Consider the following 26,461-nt stretch of genomic DNA (forward strand, 5'->3'; position numbering starts at 1 on the left):
TAGCTAGTAGTTCTAAATTTAACTCCATGACATAGTTTTCGCCAGCACAATCGGAATGCATAAAGATTACAAACAATATAAAACAGCTGTCTTTCATTTATTGAACTCAAACGAACTACAGCATGTCAACTATAGAAAACGAATAAATGAAATAACCTAAAATTTGTCGGTTATCTCTTTTGAAAAATATTTTTCATTAGTATCACAATATTTCGTTAAATATTGATGTTTAAAGAAATAAAGTTGACATTTGAAAGTCTAAAAGGAATATTTCTGTCCTCCTTTATTCAAAAATCATCTTTTTGAAAAAGTGGAAAAATTTCCATGATTTTTTACAATGTAATCATAACCAAGACCTTTCATCCCGTCATTGTAACTTCCACGAGACATGCGCAGTGTGCTACTATTGCTATTGCAGTCAACAGGAGGTCTGGGGAGACTGCGATTTTTATTATATTCCTCAAGATAAGCATCTAAATAAGCTAAATCTGACGTCGTTTCATAACCATTGGATAAATTGCCATCTAAATCATCATCACAAAATGCCGAATCTACTTGATCATCTGTTTTAGCCGTTTTGTTATCATTATTTTCCTTCATCTCCCTCGCCAATAGTTCGCTTTTTTCAAGTTCAATAGCACCATCGTTCTTGTGGTCGCCTTCGATATCAGATGACTTTTTAGATTTACGTTTTTTGCCCACACATACACATATTAACACTGTAGCTAAAGCTACAACTGAGCCCGCGGCCACACCGATCAGCACACTCAGTAATGAATGGTTTGGCTTATCTGGCAAAAATTGTAAAAAGTACTTCAATAAAAATCGAATTAAAAGATGAGCAATGAGCAATACCATAACTTTATACCTTTGAGTAAAACCAGCATAACCAAAACAGAACGAAAAAAATTAAAATCATTTATCTTACGACTGCTTGCAGCTGGTATCGTTTCATTTGGTTTGTTGACGATTGGAACATCAACATTTACAATTCGGCCTTCATTTGGTTGGACTGTCGTTAAATTGTCTCTTGTCTTCATCGTTGTTTTTGCTAATGTTGTTTTTAACTGGGTTGTTTTAATCAATGGCGGTGTTACAGATGCTGGTTTTCTTGAAGTTTTATAAACACTGACTACATAAAAAAATATCAAACGTCTTTCAATGTTTCGACAAATATTAATGTCGTTATGAAAGTCACAAATTGAAATATCGGTTGTTTCGTGAATAATTCCATTAATACGTCACACACTCTTCCCAATTCTCCTCGCTTCCTACAGGCAACTTCTTTCCTCTTCCTTCGGAAACTCTCCCCTTCTTTCCTGCAGGCACCCTTTCCTCCACTTGTGGGAAACCCTCCTCTCCTTTCCCAGGAGCACATCTCCCCTTCCTGAAGGCACTTTCCACTTCATTCATCTAGGTATCTCAAAACTCACATGAATTGACAAAGATTTACTTTGCAATAGTTTACTGAATTATCTTAAAAGTAATCAAAAAACTCACCACATTCATAAATGACATCAATGTACTTAATGACTCCAGGACAAGAATCTTCACCGAACACAGAAGAATTTGCTCTTACAACACAAAATATTTTATCCTCGCATTTTTGATAAATAATTGTCTTTGCTTTCTTCGATACACAATTGACATCATCGTAGCTCTGGTTCTTCAACGCACACAAGTTTTTATTAGTTCTACCAAAATTCGCCGAAAACATGCGAATCTTTTGAGCAAGAGGACAATCTATGTTCAAGACAGATCCCTCACAGACTATTCTCACTTTTTTACCTAAAAGAAACAGAAAAAGTTAGAGAAATAAAACACCTGACTTTGTTGATCTTAAAATAACATAAAATGACCACAAAATTTTTTACATCTTTTTTGCGACTTTTCCCTCCAGTAATAATGTAATTTCCACTACGAAAAACGAGAAAAGCACGAGTACACGCCGAAACATTCACGACACCCTACGATCACAGAGGTTATTTTTACAGCAAATATTTTTGTATTTTTAACATATTTCACGCGCGGGAGATGTCTTTGAACAATAATTCTGACTTTCAACACTCCGTGAAAATGTAAATACTTCAATATGATTTCATTAAATCATGTTGAGTATCAATAAATGGTTCAAATACCTTTGACTGAGCACAAGTTCACTTGTAAACCAAGTAAAAAGCCTCCATTTTACTCTAGTGAGGAATTCAAAAGTTTTTATGATTTTACCAAATCCGTGAATAAAAAATTCCGTAGACCTGTACAAGTACAAAGTTAATAAGTTCCGTAGACTAATATAATGGCAAAGTTGCGCATGATTCGTACATTGTACTTCTTAACAAAAGCTTTTTATTGCCCAACAGACTTCGAACATTAAGTGTAAGTAAAAGCGGAATAGCATTGAAACATTGAATGGAAAGTACTGTATGCACCAGTTTTAACACTTTAGAAGTTTAACCGTCAACAGCATATCATAAACCATTCGCATACAGTCGAGTTATACTGAACAATTAACAGTAGGAAAATCTTCAATACAAGATATTGGTTAGTCTACCAATGTTGAACATACTTTATGATTTTCAAGTATTGCAGACAGGCAAAAACATGCATAGAAAAACAGATCATTTTTCATCACTTTCGCTCGTTAACACATTCCAAAACACAGCAAGAACAGGTCATATTTAAATAAAATGTACAGCCTACATAAAGCAACTGCAGATTTTATGTATTGTATACAACAAGGGAAGAAATTGACCACCAATTTGTTTTATCAGGAAAATATTTTACAATTACTGCTCACACGCTATCAAATCATACAGACTAATCTACCACATATCGAAACACTCTCTAAAACAACCATTTCTTACCATAGCATTGAACAGTAGTAAAATACTCCAGCAATATCAACATCAATAATAAAAGATTCATTTTGCGCACCAACTGCATGCCAAAACGCGTCACGAAATGATTCAAAGCGTATTAATACTTGGGACGCGATGCCGATAAAGCAGAGATTGATGCTATAATGTAAACCGATACCATCTCATAGTAGACGTTAATTAAATCAATTTTGACACATCTTGTAAAATCTTGAAGGTGTTAAACGTTTAAAAATAACGACAGCAACCATGTCTTGTTTATAAAACGCTGTATGATTACACGCGACAAAATTGCCATAAAAATATTCCTTTCCAGCTCATTGACACGTTTAAACACAAACAATTACCAGAATATTTAAATGTGCAATAAATTTAAACCATACTTCATCTAAAGCATAAGTATCTTAAAAAATTTATCCAATTACAAAGGTCATCAAGTATCATCAAGATTTCTACGACACCCAGAGCGAAAAGAGTAAACGATGACGCGATGCCAATAGCTATTTCACTTCGTATATATTGATTTTTTATTAAAGTTTAGGAAAATTTATCCATATTTGCTTTAATTATTGAAATCAAAGTATATGAACAATATTGAGAAATTTAAAATATGAAATCAAATACTTTCTTCTGGCAGAATAAACAATAATTTACGTAAAAAATGCATCGTGAATTCTTCACAACAGTTAGTGTATTTAACAAAAAAACAAACATGGTTATATAGCCTATACCCTTCATCTTTTTACCAGTAATATTTATCTATCAAGGTTTATAGGATCTTCAGATGTTCTCAGTTTTGATAAGTGTACAAAATTATGAACGACAAGATAAAACATTGAAAAAACTAACTACTAAAGCCGTGGAGTTAGAACTCTGCGAGACCACGATAAGGCGCTGTTTATTAGCTATATCAAAGGAATTAAGTACAAAATATGTCTGTATTTGGTGCGAAAATTAATTATCTTATCACCAAACACAGCATTTCCGTAGCATCTTGATAATTGGCGAGATTAAGCACTAGGTTTAAATAAAAAACATCTTTTTTGTGCCATTTCAAAGTTTCTGATTTAACATCTGCGAGACTTCACATGTCGCATTCACGAGCTAGAATGAATACGACATTTCATGGGTGAAATGAATTTTATTTTGTATTTCATTTTATGCAATGCAAGCAACTGGTCAGGCAAAATTTAAATCCGTAAAGACTGTTTATATAAGTTATACTTTTAGCAAAACAAATTAAAGAGGTTTTATTAACAGGTCCATACTCCATATAGATACATTGACAGAGGAAACGAAGTTAGTTTGTCTGAGAAAAGAGGATAAATTAGACACAACTGGTAGATGATTAGCTGAGGCGAAGAAGACAAAAAACAAAGATTGTAGGCGAATTGATACGACAAAAAATACGCCCGGCTTTAAGGTGAAGTTAGTTTGCGACAGGTGTAACAAGCAAAAGCAGGTTTATTTACATCAAAATTGAGACAAGGAAAAATGTAAACTACGAAACTGAAAAATTCTGTAATTTTATACCTGGAAATTTTAGTTGATAGGATTTTTCACAGCCAAGGATGTCAATATGTTCAAGGTTGAAAAATATCTTTATAAGTTCATCGGATTCTCCACTTGAAGAAAATCCAAATAAAGCTTGGAGTATTGAATCGAAATCTCAACAATTCGTGGACGTCACTCTGCCCTATAATGAACCTAAAAAAGATAATCATGTCAGGATAGTCTGTATCTCCGACACGCATAATGCAACCGAAGGAACGTTGAAGGATATTCCTGACGGCGACATCCTCATTCATGCAGGAGATTTTATAAAACATGGAACATTTGACGAAGTTAGGAGATTTAATGAATTTTTAAAGAATTTAAAGCATGAACATAAAATCGTAATTGCAGGCAACCATGACATTGGTTTTCATGAAGAAACAGCTAAGAGACTACATCGTCGTCATTTCTTTCCTGAAGCTACAATAAAAGGGGAATTGAGTGGTTGTAATTATTTACAGGATTCTCTTATTGAAATTCATGGCATAAAAATTTATGGCTCACCTTGGTAATACAAGACAGCTGAAACTATCACTTGAATGTTTTACCCAGTCAACATTCACATCCCGGTTGAAATTGTACATTGTTGCCATCCTTTGTTCAGTATATCAGGCTTCTAAACCTCTCTTCCTTAGATAAAATTCTAAAATTTTATTTTAGGACACCTGTGTTCCATGATTGGGCATTTCTTAAAAAGCGTGGCGAAGACATCAACACCATGTGGAAGAAAATTCCTGCCAATATTGACATATTGATTACCCATGGTCCTCCTCTAGGTACTCTAAAATCCTCATTTATCCACTATGTTCCCATCCTCCTCTAGGTACCCTCAAATCCTCATTTATCCACTATGTTCCCATCCTTCTCTAGGTACCCTCAAATCCTCATTTATCCACTATGTTCACATTATTATCCACTATGTTCACATCCTCCTCTACGTACCCTCAAATCCTCAGTTATCCACTATGTTCACATCATTATCTTCACTTTATTTCTTGCAAACAGGCAGAGGTGACAAGACTTACACTCGAACTCATGCTGGCTGTGTCAATCTTCTTCGTATTGTTCAAAATCATGTGAAGCCAAGATACCATATCTTTGGGCATATACATGAAGGTAAAACTCTTTAAACCAGTTTTATAAATATCCATATCATGATACAACTATATTGCCCTAATATTCAAAACAAATTAAGGTTTTTTAATTGAAACATCCTAATGCTGGTGATGAACTGTAAGGGGCTGTTTACATAAGCCCAGTAGCCGAGAGTCAGCAAAGCATTAAATCATTTAGGCAAATGGAAAAGATTAAATACTTCACAAGAAAACTTATTTGAGCAATTTCTCTATGCTCTCACTTTGCATACTTACAAAACCTTTAAAACAAAAACAAATAATTTAGCCTGATTTGAAAATTACAACTAAAATGACTTATGACACCGAAGAAAAGGTTGTAATTGTTGCGCCTAACATTTTTACTCCTTTCAAAATCATGTGAAGCATTGTGAAACATTTTTACTCCTTTCAAAATCATCGTATTGTTCAAAATCATGTGAAGCTCAGATGATTGCGCCTAACATTTTTACTCCTTTCAAAATCATGTGAAGCAATGTGAAACATTTTTACTCCTTTCAAAATCATCGTATTGTTCAAAATCATGTGAAGCTCAGATTGTTGCGCCTAACATTTTTACTCCTTTCAAAATCATGTGAAGCAATGTGAAACATTTTTACTCCTTTCAAAATCATCGTATTGTTCAAAATCATGTGAAGCCAAGATACCATATCTTTGGGCATATACATGAAGGTAAAACTCTTTAAACCAGTTTTATAAATATCCATATCATGATACAACTATATTGCCCTAATATTCAAAACAAAGATTAAATACTTCACAAGAAAAAACTTATTTGAGCAATTTCTCTATGCTCTCACTTTGCATACTTACAAAACCTTTAAAACAAAAACAAATAATTTAGCCTGATTTGAAAATTACAACTAAAATGACTTATGACACCGAAGAAAAGGTTGTGATTGTTGCGCCTAACATTTTTACTCCTTTCAATGACTCAACGTCATTTCACGCCTCGCTGAACCATTTGCACGTGATCAAGTGAACAGCCGCCAAGTTTAAGCTTTATTCTTTAGGTTATGGAGTATCATCAGATGGTACGACAACTTATATAAACGCCTCAACATGTAATCTTATGTACAGACCAGTGAACAAACCTGTTGTGTTCGATATTGAAATGAAGGACGGTGATCATGAATAAAAATTATGGATGCTTTTCCTCGAAACAAATTATAAAATAATAACGGTAATAAAACGCGCGCGCTGATTGGCCTACAGCTGGGTCTGCATTGGCCTATGTAAAATCATCTGAGCTCAATCAATTAAATCAATGAAAGAGAATTTGCAAAACAATCACGAAAACATGTTGGAGAAAAAATCAAAACGCTTGCTTCCAATTCATTTTTTCCCGTATTATTCTTATTCTATAAAAGAAATAAAAGATGTTTTTCTACTGTTTGCGCTGGTTTGCGCAATTCTTGGAGAGGTTTGAGGATTTTAGTAAAACCCTAAGAGAGAGACAACATAATGTTTCGTGATAAATAAAAAATAGAAGTTTTTTGACGAAATTTACTTTAAAACATGAAAATATATTTTTGAAGAAAAGCTGAGAACGACTTATCGTATACTTGCCACTACAGGAAAAAAAGCTTAATTAAAAAAATTTGAAGAGAATTAGTTTTTCATAATATTCAATTTTTAAACAATTAGTGATCCATCACTAGTCACAATAAAACATATTTATTTTCTTCCTTCTCTCTACCAAACAGTACAAAAACGTATTATTGTCAAAATGTATAAATTATTTGAATTAGTAATTCAGAGCAGTACAAAATAATGAAATATATAAATTATCGTTTTATTAACTTAATTTAGAGCAAGTCAACAGATCATACAATAAATACAGCAGACAGGATGTATTTACAACTAAGAACGCGAGACAGTAAAACGACTTGACAGAGAACTGTTTTCCTTCGTATCTGACAGATTTTCAGTGCTTTTTAACACATGGAAACGAGAACAGCCATTTTCTTTAGAAGGAGGTGATAGTAGACTAGATCTTTCTTCTTTAATGTCTTCATCAACCTTTGAATTAACCTTAGGTGATCTTTCAATATCTTGTTTAGTGGAACTATCATCAATGTCAAAATCCCATTTATCAATGTCATCCTGCTTCACAGTCTCAGATTGAGCAGTTCTTTCATCATTTGATAAAAATTTAGTTTCGCAATCACCAATAAATCCATTATTTTCATCATCAGATGCGAGTTCCACTGAACCTTCTGAAGCATTTTCAGTTTGCCCATTAACATCATTCCCAGAATCCGAATTTGACAGTTTCTCATCATTATTAGCATCCACTTCAGATACCTCAATGAGGTCATCGCTATCGTAATGACGTAATAGCAATGGCGATCGCGAGTTAAAGTCACTAAGATGCACGCTTTCTGAAGGCAACTTAGTTTCTTCTTTAACACCTTTTTTCGCCCGTTTACGACCCTTCGATCTCCCACCTTTATTTTTGCTGCGGAGATTTTTACCCGGCAAACAAAACCGTAGAGGCGGTAAAGTATCACTCACGGATGATAATTCACCACCATTCCGTTGACTTTTTTGCGGTATAGTTTTTTCGGTCTTAAAACGGCTGACCGGTTGTACCGCAGTAGCACGCTCGTCTCTTATTGATAGTAAATTCTTCGATGAATTAGTTCGTGATGGTGTATTGCCTCTACTAGCCGAATGTACGTCGGCTTTATCCGAAGATAAATCGGTAGAAGGCGAGAAGACTTCGGGAGCACTAGAAAGATTGCCACTTACCTCAATATTGGTATCAGAATGAGATGTAGAAAACATACCCAACACTGAAGGCCGTTTTTCCTGCGTTTCTTCACGTTTTATTGAAAGATCGGACTTTTTATACTGCAGAATTTGTTCAGGAACCTTCAATAATGTTTTATTGAACTTTTCATTCTCGATATCTACATCAGAATGAACGATAGTGGTAAATAAAAATGAGAGGACAGTTTTAGGAGCGTTTTAGGAGTGGTGAGAACTTTAAGTTCTAATCACTAGAATTAGAACCTAGTGATTAATCACTTATCACTAATTTAATCACTAATCACCCAGATTGGAACCTTAAGTTCTAATCACTAGGAATCAGAACCTAGTGATTAATCACTTATCACTAATTTAATCACTAATCACCTAGATTGGAACCTTAAGTTCTAATCACTAGGAATTAGAACCTAGTGATTAATCACTTATCACTAATCTAATCACTAACCACCTAGATTAAAACCTAGAAATGAGAGATTAGAACCTAGGTTCTTTGTTTCCCATCCCATTAAGTTTTCAATCAAACTTAAACATGTTTTGTAAAATTGTTCAATGGATATATAGTAACAATGATTTTAAAGGCAAAAGTTTCCACCATTAAAAACAATGAATTGATAAACACTGATGTATCAAAAAAAAACAAATGTCATCGTATCAGCTTATTTTAAATTAAATTTTCCATAAAATAACACGGGTATGATCCGCAACTTACACGAGCGAACAACAATATGAACGAAAAGCAGATTGACGGACTTATAAACATGAAATACCCAGAGGAACAACTTTTTGCAAACAAAACAACTGTTTCAAATAAAATCATCACCATGATCCTTTTTATCAAAGATCTATCTACGATTCGTTCGTTAACGCGGCCAAGTCGTCCTTTGTTAACTTTATATCTGTTTCTGGTGAGGCGATTCCCTCATATTCATTATAAATGTACGGTATTCGATTGCCAGGAAGCACAACATCTTTCCTTCTAATTTAGATGCGATACCATGGCAACGAGACTCGAGCTCATCCGTAAACTCATTTTCAGTTAGTTCTATCTTTGGTAGTTTTCGACCTGAAAACAATGAAACGTTAAAAAAATATAGCATGTTGCGCTAGCAACAGATGTTACCATGACAACACGTGTTTCAGCAACAGATGTAATGCTACAAATGAGCATCGAGGACATTTTAGTGCTCTATTTGGCTTTGTTTATATAAACTTGACGTGTTCTCACTTCTTTAAGAGAAGACCGTTAAATTAACGGTAACTAAGTCTAAATAAGAATTTATTGCTTCCAATTTCTATACAAAATAAATGCACTCCAACTCAAATGTTCTCAGAATTTCCAGTCAAAAGATCTTAACAATCGCACCTTCCGTATTTCGTTCGGACTTCCTCGGAAATATTCGTCTTAATTTGTTGGGCGAACCTTCCGCCTGAAAAGTAAAGCGACGGCTTTCTTGTGATCCATTTTCAATAAAATTTTTAGGAGAATGTTCATCATTCAACGTTTGCAATAGGTGATGTACTTCTGTTGTTCTCATTGGCTGCTGTTTGCGTCGTGACGGTAAACTGACCAATCGTAACCGTTCTGTTTGTTAATAAAGAATGAGTTGTCCAATCATCAAGCTGGAACGAATGATAAGATTATTTAACAAGAATCGACAAACAAGTGAAGAATATTTAAAATACAACTTACCTGTTCTAACTTAACATCATCTTCACCAATACCATCAAATGGATCATCCAATTTATCCTGAACAGCTTGAAGAGATCCAAATAGAAAAGACACCATAACACTTAAGTAGTAAGGCGCCCATGTACTCTCAGTCTGATTACCGCTGTACACATAATACGGAGACAGTAGTAAAGGCATCAAGAAGATGAAAACTTTAGTAAAGGCGCGAAGGGACCGGGGAGAGCTGTATTCCCGGATGACACGAAGTTTCAAAGACCAACACATTAAACTAAAAACAAAGAAAAGTATACTTTTCTTCCGTTAATTATATAATGTAATTCTGGGTTTTATCCATGATTATTTCCAGAATTCCAAACTGGAGAAGATTTCTGCGAGTGATAAGAAATATCTCTATGTATAAAATCTCTGAACTTACTTGTGACAATGTATGATACGAGCTACCAACGCAGAGTTACTTTTGAGGGTCGATGTGCGAATTTTGTCATTCAACTGCGCGACATCACTTAAATCTTCATAAATTGCCTATTAAATGAAGCGATAATGCTTTTGAGAATATTTCCACGTACAAACAACCTTTCGATAGGCAACATATTTATTGACAATATTTATAGTGTTTAATGATAGGTTAATAAAGTCTTGAGAAGGATTGAAGAAGTTGACTGACGTTTCGACAATCCGGTAGTCATCAATGACTCTGAAGATGACTACCGCTAAGGTTGTCGAAACGTCAGTCATCAACAACAAAAACAGTCCTTCTCAGGACTTTATTAACCTGGACGATCATCATTTACAAACATATAACGATACTCCCGGTTCAAACCATTTGCTTGACAACATCTTTGTAGAAAACAAGATACCTTAAGGATATATTGCCGCTTCATGGACTCCTCAGTCAAGAGAAACTCTCTTATATTTATGACAAGAAATTTTAGCTTATTGGACAAAGTCTTAATAAATCGACAGGCAATTCTAAAACATAAAGAAATATATCAAACACTGCATTATACTATGTAAATTTACGCAAAAAGCACAAAATTGAAAATAAGAAAATTCACAATAGTAATATTAAGTGTTTTAATTTAAAATTGCAGGTTTCGTATTAACGACAAATCTTGAACCCGCAGCTTCGATCAATCTCTGTGACAAAAGAACAAAACCAAAGAAGATGATTTAAACATTGCTAAAGTCTTCAAGTACAGATTCACGACGTTGATAGTTAGCTAAAGAAAAAGCAACAAAACATGATTTTTCAATTTTACAGCTGACTCATAAAACTATGTAGTCACATTCTGATGTAGGATATCAAAGTACTGAAATGAATTAGATGTAAAAATATCAAACAACAGAATTTCAACTAAAGAGCTAAATGAAAGTACATATTTAAAGTGGCTTTACAACACTGGTGTGGTACTGCTGTTATGTAAATTTCAGGGTGGATATCTTTTTGTTTCTTCACAGAGTAAGAACCAGAAAATCAACAGAAAAAAAACAAAATAATCTAACTACAGACAAAGCTGGTTGTCTACCTAGTTCAAGATTCATTGGCTGGCAGTGCTGTAGAACTAAATTTATCAGATGGATGGCTCTCTTGACAAAGCTGAAGTTTAAATATGAAAATTTATCCATTTCAAAGGTAGAAGGGGCTCCTCCTGTGCGCCCCCCCACTCTACTGCACAAGAGGAACTTGACAGACTAAGATTCAACTTAGAAATAACATACTGTTCACCTGTCATTGTTAGAGTAACTTTTTAATAGCAAATATTCAATAACTTTGGAGAAAAGCAGCATTGTAAAACAAAAACTTAGGGTTTAACTAACTGTTGGTATTGCACCTTAATTGTCAAGTGGGCTTCAATTGTCAACAATCAAATTCAATTTTATTCATAATGTGTGTATTTAGATGGTATATGTTTGTAAATGTAAATGTCCAGGTTGTATAGTCCTGAAAGACTGTTGTTGACTGACATTTCAACAACCTTAGCGGTAGTCATCGAAACGTCAGTCAACAACAACAAAAACAGTCCTTCTCAGGACTATACAAACCTTGAGGATCTATATTTACAAACATGTAACGATACTCCCGGGTTCAAACCATTTACTTTAGATGGTATAATTACTCATAAATCCCAACAAAATCTCCAGAAGTTCAGACATGTGGAAATTAAAGGAGTTGCAAGATTGAACATGAATTTTGTCACATGACCAACTTGTCTTACCATTTATGGAAAATGCAAGAGGAAAGACAATTGGTGAGACAAACAAACTCATATGAACTTCCATTTGAAGACCTGAAAAAATATTTTCACATCACACACATGTTTATAAAGAATGTCTTCGCATGATTATTACATCTTACCGAAGTTACACAACAATGAGTAATACAGCTGAAATATAATGAAAGATTTTGTATAAAAGATATGTGCAATAAGTTTAAAATTAAAGTTATCAACAGCTGTGTATACCCAACAACATTTGGAACAACACAACAAACATGAAATTCGTGCAAGAAGCTTGAACAAGCTGAAATAGAAAAACACAAGTTTAGTAAAATATTTTTTCTTCTACTTTATAGAACATGTCATTGATTTGTAGTTCCTCCAAAGTGTTGTTCAATTATTTACATTGGCAAGATGGCACACAACAAATTCATTAACACCATCCAATTTTTATAGACAGAGCTGCCTGTATTTACGTCGATGTACGACTCATGCAATGCTGCAATGAACAGGAAGTCTGTTGAAAAGTTAAAATTCAGTTGGTATGTAATATCATGCATGACAATTTAAAAATGTTTAAATAAACAGGGGCATCCATTGGATTTATGAAATGGGAGAAAGTCATTTAGGATGTGTCAAAAACGAAAAGTACAAAAATAGCTGTCAGCATGAAAAGTCAGTGAGGGGAAGAAATTGGCCTCCATGAATCCCCACTTAAATCAGATTACAGTGAAAATGATTCTGAATACAATAGTTAAATCTGGCCTGTTTACTGTATCAACTTACTTTTCACTGTAAAATATAATTTCAAACTTTCTCAGCAAGTGTAGACAAAATTACAAAAATTTCACAGGGGAAAGAAATGGGGCATGCTAACTCTTGCTCTCCCCCTAGCAATGTAGGAAAAGTTGAACTTTGGCTTCTGATTTCTTTGAACTGAGTTACGTAATATTTAATGTTCACTTCAAAAGCTTTTGAAAAGGAATGTCAGTCCGGTTGAAGTACAGTAAATGTCTTCAGTAAATTGACTTAAAATAAACAAAAATGGCAAACAAGAGTCATTAAACAGTCATTAAACATCGTGTTCAACATTATAATGCTTCAACCAAGCTGTAACATATTCCTGTATTCGATGAAATTTCACAATGCGCGTTAGATAAATATTATAAAGAAAAGAAACGTAATCGGAAGTAGACATACCGATCTTGTAATAAACAATTTCGTGGTTTTATAAAGCGCTCCGTGAAAACCAGAGCGTTTTGACCGCCTCTTCTCTCCCCATTTATAAATATCTCGACGGCCTTCTTCGATAATATCCAAAGAAAAATGACCGGGAGTCGCAAAACTTCCCTCCATCTTTTCCTTACAAAAAAGGCAACGAATATTTGATTGACGATAAAAATAAATCAATAAAAGTTAAAAATTAATGACCAAAAGCGTGTGACTTACCGAAATCTCCATGCTTACTTATATGGAAGCAAGGGTAATGGATTAAACTAAGATTACCTAATCTCTAATCTATGTAAATCAAAGAATTTGATTTACAAATTCTGGATACAAAGAATTGTAAAAGTCGAAAGGATAAACCGATTTAGGCGATTGGATTAGTCAGAAGGTCTCGCAGTCTGCGAAAATTGATTTCATACATTTCGATTTTTGTTAAAATTAAAATGTACGACATCAACATGCTCAAAACAAAAAATTCTTAACTCTCCAGGCGACAAAAACAAGATAACACATGTCAGGTCCGCCAACTGATGAAATTCTTTATGCCAGTAAACATAATCTCAACTTCTTGCAGTCATAAAGAGATTGACGATAAGTCAGTAGAGAATCCTGCGTTTGGCAAAATATAATGTAGCAGATGGACTTTGAAAACAAACACATGTTCACAGTCCAGTTATTTATCATCGGTCTTCAGTTCAGGGCTATGAATTTCCAAAAATAATTCTACCATTGCGGGAAGCCGTAATTTATTCTAGATTGCCACTTAGATAAATTGAATTTCTGCCGCACCTGTCTGAGCTACGTATACAAACAGTGAATGTATTAAGTTTGTAAACATAACATAACCACTCCAAACTTGTAATATAGTCATTCAAGATTCATCTGCAAAGGCAACACATACGTGGGAAAATACGGACAAAAATAAATGTTAAATGTTGAACAATATGTAACCTAAGACTCAAAGAATCAAGGGACAGTGTGTTGTTGGGCTGGCTAAAATCATGTTTATAGTCCAAAATATTTACGCACAATATAGGTCAAGAAAGATCGTACACAATTTTAAATTAACGTTTACGATATGTAAGCAATTTTAAGAAAAAATGAATTCCAATGTGGCTTAAAGAGTGAATTGCATACTACGTGACGAGAAATGATGTTTTTAACATTGTCAATGACAATTTCAATGCCTAAATATACACCACAAGAAAGTATGTATGAGAAAATACTATCATAACAATGATCAAGCAGTAAAAACTAATGCAATCGTGACATAAATAGGAATAATAGGTTAATTTAATGAAATTATATAATTAAGATTAGGGTAAACGTTGCCTCCCAAGGAGAACAAATACACAGGCAAGAAAAGAGCTAGACTTTATTTCGACAAAGTACAAAGTTCTCACCCTCCTGTAGATCCATTATATGTATAAAAAGATCATTGTCTAAAGAAACAATAAGTTTATAATGAGAATTAAAAGCGGCAAGAATCGACTTTATTCTATGTCCGATATTTATGTAAGCTAAAGAATTCGACTAAATGAAACGCAACATCAGAAATATTACTAATTTTTTAAAAGGCACCGACACGTCCGCGAACAACTAAAATGGAAATTATTAGCTACAAGCTTAAGATTTTAAATTCGTATTTAGCAAAAAACTGTACGGAGAAAATGTTGAACGTATTCAAAAATCATTTTACAAGAGGGTAACCTTAAACATCATGAATGATCAGATATAGCTGTTCTCAACAAACAAACGTTTGCGAATTTGAGTTGATTTGCAGATTTCCTACCTACAAGTTTTTCTTTCAATGTTGTGCAATCGACTCTTGAAGAAAAACAATAGTAAGAGTACAGTAGGCATTAGCTATAGGCTTCATCATGACACAAATGAAAACATGTTTGACATAAACATACGACAAAGTAGAAAATAAGTACACGATTTAATGGCGCACACGATTTAATGGCGCCCACAACATAAAGACGTTAAACAACAAGTTAAAATCAGCACACGACAGACGGCACGGATACACGAAAAATATTCCCAGATAATTTTATCAATTAACGCTTTCTTTCCCAATATAATTAAAATTATTTTTACATCCTTCACATGTCAGAAACGTCAGTTAAATATGCCAACCACGAACATTCATTGTTGCATTCAAATAAAAATAAACGTAATTTGAGGAGACTTGTAGAATATTCCAATTACTGTGAAGAAAAAACCGATACATCCATCCATATACAGATTACTTAAAACGTTTGTAGAAGATATGAATTTGTGGAAGTTCCCATTTGTAAATGAACTATTCTCAAAGTTTCCTCTAAGGATTTCTTTGCCTTCTATGATACTAAATAATTAAAAACTAACAGGATATAAATTCCGTTTTGTTTAGGATAGCTCTGTTTCAACTTCAATTCTACCATAGGGAGAAAGTGACTGGTTTGAACCAAGGAGTGAATAACGACCCAAAACGTCAGTCAACACCTACAGTCCTTCTCAGGAGCAGGTAGCACGAAGGCCGAATAGCACTATCCACTGGATAGCAATATTTTTGAACGCTTCAAAAATCTCTTATACAGGAAAGTCTATGATTTGAACCGTACAATCAACGAAATGCAATATTGGTTCTAGAATTACAATATTCTATTGTTGCAAAGAAAATATAAACACTTTTTTCACAAGTTTTAAAAACTTATTACCCAATTGATAACACCTGAATGATATACATCTACAAACATTTATAGAAAGAAAGTGTTTAGCTTGCTGCTCTTATGATCGTACAATGAAACGAAAGTTTTGCTTTTTAAATGTTGATTGAACAGAACTTTTAAATTGATAATGGAGATTTTAATACAGTCCACGCATATTTATTTTCATTCTCAAGATATTGAGATGTTTGTTATGTCCGATTTACAGTTTACGAACAACCAGTGACGTCAAGTTGCAAGTGACGTCACATTGTAAGTGACGTCATGTTGCAGTCACTGCAAAATGTCAAATGTTCTTCAGTTTTCTGGCGGCAAATTTTAGATGAATTGCTTTGGAAAGAATTTTATGTCATTAGCATTTCGCAAGGAAGGAAACTCTGCTAAGTTGAAGTACCACATCAAAAAATATACCTCCCTCATCACTCATGTTCATTACGTCATATGACGTCACTGGTTGTTTACATTGGACAGGTCAAAAATTTCAATGTCTTGAGTATAAAAAAAGAGGTGAAAATTGTTTTAGAAAGTCTACCGTAGTTTAAAAGTTCTGTTTAATGAAAGCTTAATTTACATGTTTGTAGTAGAGATCGTTCAAGTCAGTGCAGACTGACTGTTGGTTCTGGTGTTGACTAACATTTCAACATCCATAGTGGTAGTCATTTTTGGAATCAAAACAGCAAAAATTTCGTTTCATATAACAAAGCAAGTTTTATTCACATGGTTATAGTGAAATTCACACATATTTACCATACCTTTATATAACAAGCAGGATTTATTCGTCAGAAGGGGTAAATATAAAGTCAATTAATCATAATTGACTTTTTTTGATACAAAGAAATTTTTCGTTTAAAACGTGGGAAAAAGTACATATATATATTTTTCACAATTCCCACGAGCACCCTTTGAGTTAATTGATATCAATTGACTATCAAACAATAATGACGAAAGATTTATATAGCACACAGCTTCACGAAACATCTATTGCTTCCGAATATGTTTGTAGATGTTCTTTGTCCATGTTAGTCAACAACCCTTCTCAGATTTCTACTACTAATATTCAACCTGCACTTATATTGTTTACGAGCACATAAAATACACTAAACATATTACCTAAATGCTACAATTTCCGTTAATGCAATTGCAGTTATTTTAAGATAAGCTTTATTAAACGCATGATTTATTTATCAAAATTAGGCTTTGTTGCTATCGCCAACATTGGAGTTGTGAAGTTAAACATCAGTGCCTACAAATGCAAAGTTTGTAAAAATTCAATGGCAAATCATTAACGAAAGTTGTGTACATTCAAGATAATATTATTTATTCATCTTCATACATCAGCATTCCGATGATTATCTTGCAAACACAATCTTATAGATAAGTAATTAAAACCTCACGTTGCGACAAATCGTACCGCGATAAAGGATGAACAGTAAGCAATTGTGAACTTCCCACAAAAGAACAGGTGTGTGTAATCCTTAAGTAATATTTTGCATTCTTCATTTTTGAAACGGAATGAATTCTTGTGAAGATGATGCTTAAAAGATGCACAAACGAAATTCTAGAAGGGTAGTCGCATCGTTTTTTACAAGTAAAACTTAACCACCGCATTTTTAAAGTAACGTTTATAATAAATCAATCATAAGACCCCCGACAATTAGCTATGATTCTTCTTTGCCAACTATTCTAGTTATTTTAAATATCTTTTTCGCGTAGCATTGCAATGAAGTTTTGCATTACCAAAATGTACATGTAAATAAATGAAAGCAAGGACCAAAATAAAAAATGTATAGCTCTATTATATCGTATATTAAAAATACCAACATGATTTGTATATAAACTCTACTTTAATTTAATGAAAAGAACGACGTAGTAGTTTGACTGACACTTTTAGTCATAAATGAGACAGGATTCTGCTGTTATTTTCATTTTAAATGATTTTATGACAAACTAAGCCTCTTTCTTATATGTAAACAAAACGTTTTCTGTCTCTACTCAGTAGGAAATTCTAAAAGGAGACTAAAACAAGGCAATTAAACAATTTCCATCGTCGGCAGATAAACATTATAATCGTTAAACTTTTAAGTCCCAAGAATTGTTAAAACGTCCATACAATATGTGTGAATGTATGATTTGACGAAAACAAGAATAAAACGCCATTGTAGAACATAATAAAGTGATATACAACACGTACTGAGTTGGCTCATTGTCTGCTTGTTCATTTAATCCTTTATAATATGGTCAGTCATTCGTGATGGCCGTCATCAGCCAAAATGGCATTATGTTATACTGTATTTCTTTAATACATTGTAGGTATAATCGTACCTTCAACACATTGTATGTACTATAATGGTTTCAAATCTGGAAAACATTCATATATCAAAAATCTATAAATCTTGGAATGCGATGAATTTAATATGAATTGGAATGTTATCAATACACATTACTTAGTATCATTCTGCAGAAGAATCTTATTTATTTCTTTGCCGAAGTATAAACATTTAAGATGGTATATTTTTTGCATAACAAAGATAGATTTCAGTTTCCCTAAATACTTCAGAATGTAAAGGAAAATGAAAGATGAGTCACTACACAAGCATTATGAAGAAAACTACCAGGAGCTGCAAGCTGAAAATGAAATGTTTTGCAACAATAAAGTGCTAAAACCTTCACTGAAGACCTCTCTACTTATTTACGCGTTGTTTCGTAGCTATATTAAAAAGAACAGCGCCGTGGGAATCTTTCCGGCTCGCCTGTTTATATCGCGTAGTTTGCAAGGCATTGTTTAGCAATATATGAAATATACAGCAAGGTGACACGTTGACAATCTGCTATCCACGGGTGTATGATGGTACATCATTTATCCAAGCTACATTGTTCAATACTTCACGCAATAAATGCCAGAAAAACTGGAAAACTGTTATTCAATGTCAAACGAAATTAAATGAATTCAACGCTCGCCTGCTGATAACACAATTATAATAAGAGTGAACTTCTTCAATTGGCATTGTGTTCATTTTCTTTCAGATCATGGTAAATTTATCCACTTTACATCAGCGGGGTGGCATATGCATACGTAATAAGACAACTGTGACCAACTCAATGCAATCATTCGGCCTCCATCGTTCGTTCATATCACAGTTCTATCAACTCGATCCACGACATACGTCCAAACTCCGGCAATAACGAATACACAACACAAGAAAGAAGAAACAACAACGCAGCTGTTTCGATAAAAGACACAGACAATCATCGATTTTCAAGTATACAAACAACCCACTCAAACAACTAAATCAATGGCTCAAAAAGATCTTCACATCAAACGACCGATGAATTGCTTTATGCTGTGGAGTCGTGAAAAAAGATGCGAAATACTGAAAAATAATCCAGGTATGGAAAGTTGAAAGGCACCAAAATAACCTTCGAGATTTTAACCTTGACCCAAGTAAAATCAAACGACTGCAATATTTAAACAAAAATTTCTTTGTGTGATCTAACAAAGCTACAAGTTCACCACCCTTTTCTTGCACGAAGACAGAGTGCTATAGAGTAAAGAAGTGTAGCGAAAGATATATATTTCAAATTTTCAGAGCTATCAATGTATGTTGAAAACGATGAAAGTTTTGTATGACTAGTGTGGTTAAATACTTGCATTGCATCAAGGCGACACGTATTAAAGTTCCACAACAAAAAACTTCCCCATGAGGCCGCTTCGCTTTTAAACGCAAAATAACATTAGTCATTAAAAGAGGCGATGTTTGAATGTTAATAGCTACGACTTTAAAACACAACCATAAAATACAACGTGCCCACATTTTTCAACATCAAAACTCACGGTCAACCGTTCAAAAAGCTTACAGAAGGTTCACTAACTATGTATAACGCCTTAAACTGTAGCATTTATTAATGTACAATACAATTTGCCGACAAGTCAGGGTAAGGCCGTTTGCGTGAAGCCATTTAAAAGCTTCACTTGAAGTCAAATACCACAAACTATAGAAGACATAACCATAAACCACTCATACAATCTACTTTAGCTAAGTGGGAAAAGACAATGCCAGAACAAAACTGGCTCCAAAGATCTGATTATTTTTCAAAAGTAGCGGTCCAATATCGAACTCACAGCTTCCTCAAACAAACGATACTTGATTATATTATATGTATTAAGAAAATTTTAGGCCCTGCCCACTTTGTTGCGACAATGAGTCTTACAGAGAAGGTCAATGTTCCGAGCCTTTAAAGCCGCGCAAAGTTTCCCAAAAGCAATGGCAGAAGGACTGCTCTCGCAAAAATTAGTTGTTAATCAGCAACAAACAAAGTTGTCGTGACAATTGAGCTAACGAGGAATTGAAATAAGTAGTTCTTGTCAAGATGTGATATGGTTAACGCATCCTCAAAGTGGGAAGACACGAAACCGGCTTTCCATTTCATTTAGATATTAGGAAATTCTTAGACGTCGCTTAAAGTACAGAAATATGACATTCAAATAGATACACTTGTAGATACATTTCAAGGTTACTTAAGTTGCCCAATTTTGCCGTAATATCACAATTTATTCTCCATAATCACACCGTTAAATCAATCACTATAACTGACATTGATTAAAATTTTACTCGTTTTATTGATTTATCAAACAAATATTTTAAAAACTTAGTTCAACGCGGACAATTGCTTTCGTTTCATTAAACTACAAAGTTTGCAGGAGAGTAAAAGCATATTGTAAAACATAGTTTTGAATGAACTTTAATAATCGCTATAAACACACTTCTTTTCTAGGAATAAATAATGCTGTAATCAGTAAGATGTTGGGGGAGGCCTGGAGAAAACTCAGCGACAAAGACAAACGACCTTACGTGAAGGAAGCGAAGCGACTGACCGCTAAACTACTGGAGGATCATCCTGATTACAAATACCGTCCACGGAGACGCAAGAGCAAAACGTCAGAACCACGAAAGACAACGACAAGAACAGAGATAGAAACAAGTACAAGCATACCATACTCCCCAACAACTATTCGTCCATCGTCATATACCCAACCCGCACAGATCATTCACCCACAACAATTTTGGACGAAATACCCGGGAAGTAATTATTCCGTATCGACCACAGAAAGTAAGCCCTCCGTATCATCGTACTGCTTATCACCATCAGACATGCGCAGTCCAGTACGAACGGCGTTCCCATTTCGTCCAATGCCCAACTATGGATACTGTATGTACGATCAAGATGTACTACCATCACCGTACTACTATAATTGGTATAATACCAGACCTTCGTGGTTTAAAACTCCTGTATAAGAACAAGGGCATCGCTCATTTACATTGTAATCCTTTGTCTCTCGTTATAAGGATTTTCAAACAAACTTTTCTTTACATTCAAGTCACGCAACCATTTATTGATACAAACTTTTTGAATATTCAAATTTTCTATAAACATTAGTAAAGTTCTTTATTGAGCACTTATGCAGCCGCCCTTTATCGCGCATACACACATCGTATCGTATTGACGACGTATGAAGTCTTTTATCAAATCTTACGCATGCATGTAAAAATATTTATGATTTTATACGATCCCAAAACAGGACCACTCAATCGAACTAAGGTTCAAAATTTCTAGACACATTATATTTCTTTTCTACGAATCATAACGCATAATTTTATTGAATTTATTTTGCAATGTAAACAAAAAAATTAAGCACAGCACAATGCCTAGTCATTGTATAATATTTCCCATTTTATAGCACAAACTAACTAGTTACAAATTACACCAAATAGTGGTTAAGTAATATCAAATGATATAGCAATTAAGTAGTTATCAATAACGTTCACATTAAAAGTTCTACAAAAAGGACAGCACATTAGCACAAATACACTTCGAAACGAAGTCACTGCACTAAGAAGTTTGCACATCACTATATTTGCACGTAGGTAGTTAGAATATTGTTATTGTACACAATAATTGTTTATTGTTTAAGTATGTTTAAATGACGTTTTGTTAGTATTAAAATTGCTCCTTTCTAATAAATAATTGAAAATTCATGTCTAGTTGTGTTTCCATCCAGCAGATCTCAACTGATTTAAAAAAATTACAACTTTTTGCTAGTAAAAATGTTAAAAACTTTCATCACAAATTTCTCCTTTATCCATCATCAAACACAGCTTGAATGAAATGCCTATAAACTAAATCCCTTTCTACCCTGCATTATCCATCACCAATTATTCATCTAAACTATCCTTCATGAAACACAGCTTGAATAAAATGCTTGCAAACTCTATCCCTATGTACCCAGTAATGTTCATCACTAGTTTCTTCTCTATCCTTCATCAAACACAGCTTGAATGAAATGTTTATACACTCTATCCATGTAACTACGACCATAAGGTATTAAACCCTCAAGAAATCCAACATGGCCACCGGTATGTGTTAACAACAAAGCAACATTATCACAGTGCTTGATACGTTCCACTGGAATTTGCTCAATAGGAGAAAATGCATCATCAACAGCACTAAGGAACAATAAGGGTGTTCTGATATCTTCTATAGGTTTCTCCACAATGGATGCTGAATGATAGTAATGATCAACATCTCTAAAACCAAACATAGGTGCTATAACCGCTGCATCAAATTGCCTAATGGTGGTGGCTTTTGAAGCATCAACTATATGTTTCTCTGGTACCTTAATCCCATTCTTCAACAGACCTTGTACATTTCTAACAAAGATATGCCTGAGTTTCCTTGTCAGATATCTATTAAACATAAAACATGGAACAGGTTTTTCCAATGATTTTGCTGCTTTAAATGAGTCGGGTATTGAAATGACAAAAGCAGCAGCAAGACCTGTTTCCTCGTTATTCATACTTTTTTGTACAAGGTAATTTGTTAAGACCATACCACCTATTGACACACCCACAGCACAGATACGACAGCGAGGATATTTATGGTGTATTGTCTTCAGTGTAAGCTCAAGATCTTCCCAGTTGGTAGCACAAAAGAATCGATATGTTGTGGGGATTGTAGACAAACCACGATGGTTCATTACAACAGCTTTGTAACCTAACTCAAGAGCATCCTCTGCAAATTGCAAAGCGTAACCTGATGAAGAATCTCCTGTCAACCCGGGAAGAATAAGGACAATGTTCGTAACCTCTGGTTTCTGAGGTACTTCTTTCAATACGGAGGGATTTACAGTCTTTGATTCATGTGTTTCATCCACTTTGGATTCACTATTCGTAGCCTTTGACGGTCCTATGTATTCCTCATTATCATCACAAGTCCAATCCAATCTTAAGACACCGCCATCAGGCGCAACTATACTCTCATATTGATAGTTCACTTTCGGTTGGCCACGTAAAATATCCCCAAACAGTGTGTGTAGATTACCACCGTATGTCCACACAGTTGGATGAAATGGACTAACTTTCTTTGATAGTTTGTCGAGAATCTTACGCATTTTGTCGCTTTTACCACCAGTAATTAAAGGTTTCCTTGCTCCCAAGCCAAAGTAATGCGACAAAAGTACGATGATTTTAAATGTGATACAAACAGGTAAAAATATCTTTAAAGAGACCGATAACATGTCGGAAAACGGGTCAAAACATATATTTATAAATGAAAATGTAAAATCTGTGAAAACATTCGTCATTTTCAAATATCTCGTTGTAATTATCTACAATTATAACGTTTTTTTGTTTGTATGGAACACGTGTTTCCACTTTGGAATGTTTGCATATTAATTAATGCATAATTAATATGCATATTAATTAAGTGCACAATATGGAAATATTATATGTCAATATGCCAGCGTTATTTCTAAATGTTTAGAAATGGAGTTGATGCGAAAGCATTCTCGTACCCAGGCTCTTTGTTTTGAAGTGAAAAAGCTTTGGTGGGAGGATGGTACGAGGTTGAGTTGGTGGTGGCAACTTGGAGTCAATGAAGATTAGGGGTTTATTGCAAGGGTGGGGGGTTATTGCAAGGGTGGCGGAACATTGATAATTGGGAGGCTATTATTCATACATGCATGTTTTACTTTATACGTTTCTATTGAAATCAATTGTGTTTACGGATTATGAATATATGATTATAGCCCTCTCAATTATCAATGTTCTGTTGTCCTTGGTTTATTGTGAGTGGTATTTATTAAGTTTAAGAAGGGTTGGAATTGATGTATGGGTTAGAGTTACATATAGTCAAAAGTCAGGGTGGGCTCAGAGTCAATGGTTATGTTTTAGTCAGTGGATTCGAGTTGGAAATAATGAAATTGACATTGGAGGGGTCGGAGAACAAAGGCTTTTAGTGAGGTACATACATATGCCAATAACATATTTATGGCTGCAGTAAATGAACATTTCCATTAAAAGAACTACATCATAGTAAGTAAAGTTGGATGATTTAATTAATGAGTGGAAGTTACATTGCAAAATATTGAAACTTGTTTCAAAGTCAATACATATATTAAATGTATAATGAGGGACAAAGTGAGTAATTCAAAAACTAAATTTGGATATTCTCAACATCAGTTTTCAAGATGTGGAAAATTGTTTGAATATGAAATACCAACTGTACATAATATGTACATAGTTCAATGATAGTTCATAAAATAATGATTCCATACAGAATTAACATTTACATAGCATGTGAACAACTATACACTGCAGTGCTATAAAAACATTTCCTAAGAAATGGTGAGGATAAAAGCCACCAACCTTGAATGAATTAGTTATTTCAAGAGTTTCATTTCTTTCTCCTTAAGTTTATTATGATTTGTGAATCCTTGTTTGCCTTTATTGAAAGAATTTGGCCCAGAGGAGGTCACAGTGTCTCTGAAACATACATTGAACCATTAGCTAATGGTTACATATTCACATTAAAAAACAGATTGTTTGAGTTTGTCTTAGACAATCAGAACAATTACAAAAAACCAAAATTTGAAAAGTTTATGTGGTCAACATTTAAGCAGTTAGATAGGTTTACTGACAGGGGGGCGGAAGCACTCTTCCTATAGCTTTGTGAGCAGTTATGTAGGTGTACTGACAGTTAGAGAAACCAAGATACACCCTCTCCTCCCCTATATAAAATCATTGCAGGTTCATGTATTCAAACATTCATTTTCACATACTTTCCCATATTTCTCATTCTCATTTTTGCCTCCCTCGGTATTTCTTCCTCCTCGTCACTCTGAAAATAAAAATATCAATTGATGAGAATGTTTTATTCAAAGACATTTTAATGACCATAAAATATCAACAAATTTGCATTCCACTGACACATATATCCCTAAATTATCCCCCAACACCTATCTTCAATATCTCCAAACACCACAAATATCTTTATTGACCCCAATATGCAACAGAAGAACACATTACCATGTATTTTACCATATAAGGCAGATACATATAAACTCATACCCACTCTCTGAGCAAACTTTCTATGTCTTCTTTGTTTGGTAGACGTAATTGCACACAGTTAATACACTAACACAAACATACATACCAAGATGATCACAAATATCCAAACAACATCCTAAGCAAGTATCAAATACCTCATCATTAAAAGCGGCAGCTATAGAACCCTTCTTTGGTTTTGATATAACATTCAGTTTTTCTTTTTTTGCTTCAGCTGATTTCTATAAATAAACACGAAGACATTTCGGTACTATAAAATCATTAAAACTGAAGCTCAATATGTTAAAAATAACCAATTTCTGAGAAAAAAAGAGCAGTTTGCTATGCACATGAAAGAAACTAGAAAATGACATTACTGGAAAGGCATTCAAAAGGTGCTCCCCCCACCGCCCGTGGCCCACACTGGAGCTCTTCAAGCCAAAACAACAAAACCACACAATCCAAGCTATTTCTCTTACCAATGGTGCAACTTTTATTGCAATGCCACTCTTCAACGTCTTACTAGAAGGTTCTTCAACTTTTACTTTTGACGACGAGTACTTTTCATCGTCAAGCGGGTCGTTTGACTTGCGTTTAACTGCCACTTTTTGTTCATCTTTTGACCCTGTTTACGTGGACATAGACTGGAAAAATTTAGCCTTACAATTCTTAGGTACCTTTCTTTATTGTCACATGTTGAAGAAATCAACAAAATGAAGAAGAAATCAACCTTTTTTCGAAATTCGCTCTACTTCTTTGTCGTCTTTCTCAGCCATTATTTCCAGTCGCTTTCACAATTTCACATAATTACATAATAAGATTCAGAATTTCAGAACGTAACTCAAACACCCCCATATTACCCTCAACATGCCCTCGAGGTAAGCCGGCTATCCCTCTCG

General features: G+C 34.2%; 3 protein-coding genes and 1 long non-coding RNA gene across 6 annotated transcripts; 1 reads left to right on the top strand and 3 right to left on the bottom strand.

The window, feature by feature from the left end:
* Nucleotides 1-78: 78 nt before the first annotated feature.
* Nucleotides 79-12,415, bottom strand: LOC124441008. Its single transcript, XM_046991426.1, has 15 exons — nt 12,385-12,415; nt 12,245-12,316; nt 11,147-11,248; nt 10,886-10,997; nt 10,444-10,550; nt 10,029-10,296; nt 9,702-9,958; nt 9,167-9,401; nt 7,428-8,480; nt 7,129-7,134; nt 6,377-6,381; nt 4,410-4,544; nt 1,501-1,788; nt 869-1,132; nt 79-791 (listed from the first exon to the last, which is right to left on the bottom strand). Exons 9-15 carry the CDS (start codon nt 8,351-8,353, stop codon nt 295-297), a joined length of 2,121 nt encoding a protein of 706 aa, XP_046847382.1. The 5' UTR covers nt 8,354-8,480; nt 9,167-9,401; nt 9,702-9,958; nt 10,029-10,296; nt 10,444-10,550; nt 10,886-10,997; nt 11,147-11,248; nt 12,245-12,316; nt 12,385-12,415; the 3' UTR covers nt 79-294.
* Nucleotides 4,646-7,346, top strand: LOC124442166 (metallophosphoesterase domain-containing protein 1-like). Its single transcript, XM_046992649.1, has 4 exons — nt 4,646-4,720; nt 5,091-5,206; nt 5,436-5,546; nt 6,577-7,346. The coding sequence occupies exons 1-4, from the start codon at nt 4,704-4,706 to the stop codon at nt 6,699-6,701; spliced, it is 369 nt and encodes a 122-aa protein (XP_046848605.1). The 5' UTR covers nt 4,646-4,703; the 3' UTR covers nt 6,702-7,346.
* An 89-nt stretch (nt 12,416-12,504) lies between the features above and the next one.
* LOC124442167 lies at nt 12,505-13,717 on the bottom strand. The gene is made up of 3 exons (XR_006947169.1): nt 13,694-13,717; nt 13,445-13,606; nt 12,505-12,548 (listed from the first exon to the last, which is right to left on the bottom strand). It is a non-coding gene; the product is annotated as an uncharacterized LOC124442167 (long non-coding RNA).
* Nucleotides 13,718-14,790: 1,073 nt separating this feature from the next.
* On the bottom strand, nt 14,791-26,372 carry LOC124442015 (PEST proteolytic signal-containing nuclear protein-like). 3 transcript variants are annotated; one of them, XM_046992506.1, is made up of 6 exons: nt 26,293-26,372; nt 26,042-26,187; nt 25,721-25,804; nt 25,298-25,356; nt 24,885-25,001; nt 14,791-14,913 (listed from the first exon to the last, which is right to left on the bottom strand). In XM_046992506.1, the coding sequence occupies exons 1-5, from the start codon at nt 26,336-26,338 to the stop codon at nt 24,899-24,901; spliced, it is 438 nt and encodes a 145-aa protein (XP_046848462.1). In that variant the 5' UTR covers nt 26,339-26,372; the 3' UTR covers nt 14,791-14,913; nt 24,885-24,898. The 3 variants fall into 3 exon arrangements, with proteins under 3 accessions (XP_046848462.1, XP_046848463.1, XP_046848461.1); XM_046992507.1 differs by lacking the exon at nt 14,791-14,913 and adding an exon at nt 15,282-15,298; XM_046992505.1 differs by lacking the exon at nt 14,791-14,913 and adding an exon at nt 21,885-23,734.
* Nucleotides 26,373-26,461: the final 89 nt, after the last annotated feature.

Source organism: Xenia sp. Carnegie-2017, unplaced genomic scaffold, assembly GCF_021976095.1.
Source record: "Xenia sp. Carnegie-2017 unplaced genomic scaffold, XeniaSp_v1 HiC_scaffold_20, whole genome shotgun sequence".
In the NCBI taxonomy this organism is placed as follows: domain Eukaryota; kingdom Metazoa; phylum Cnidaria; class Anthozoa; order Malacalcyonacea; family Xeniidae; genus Xenia; species Xenia sp. Carnegie-2017.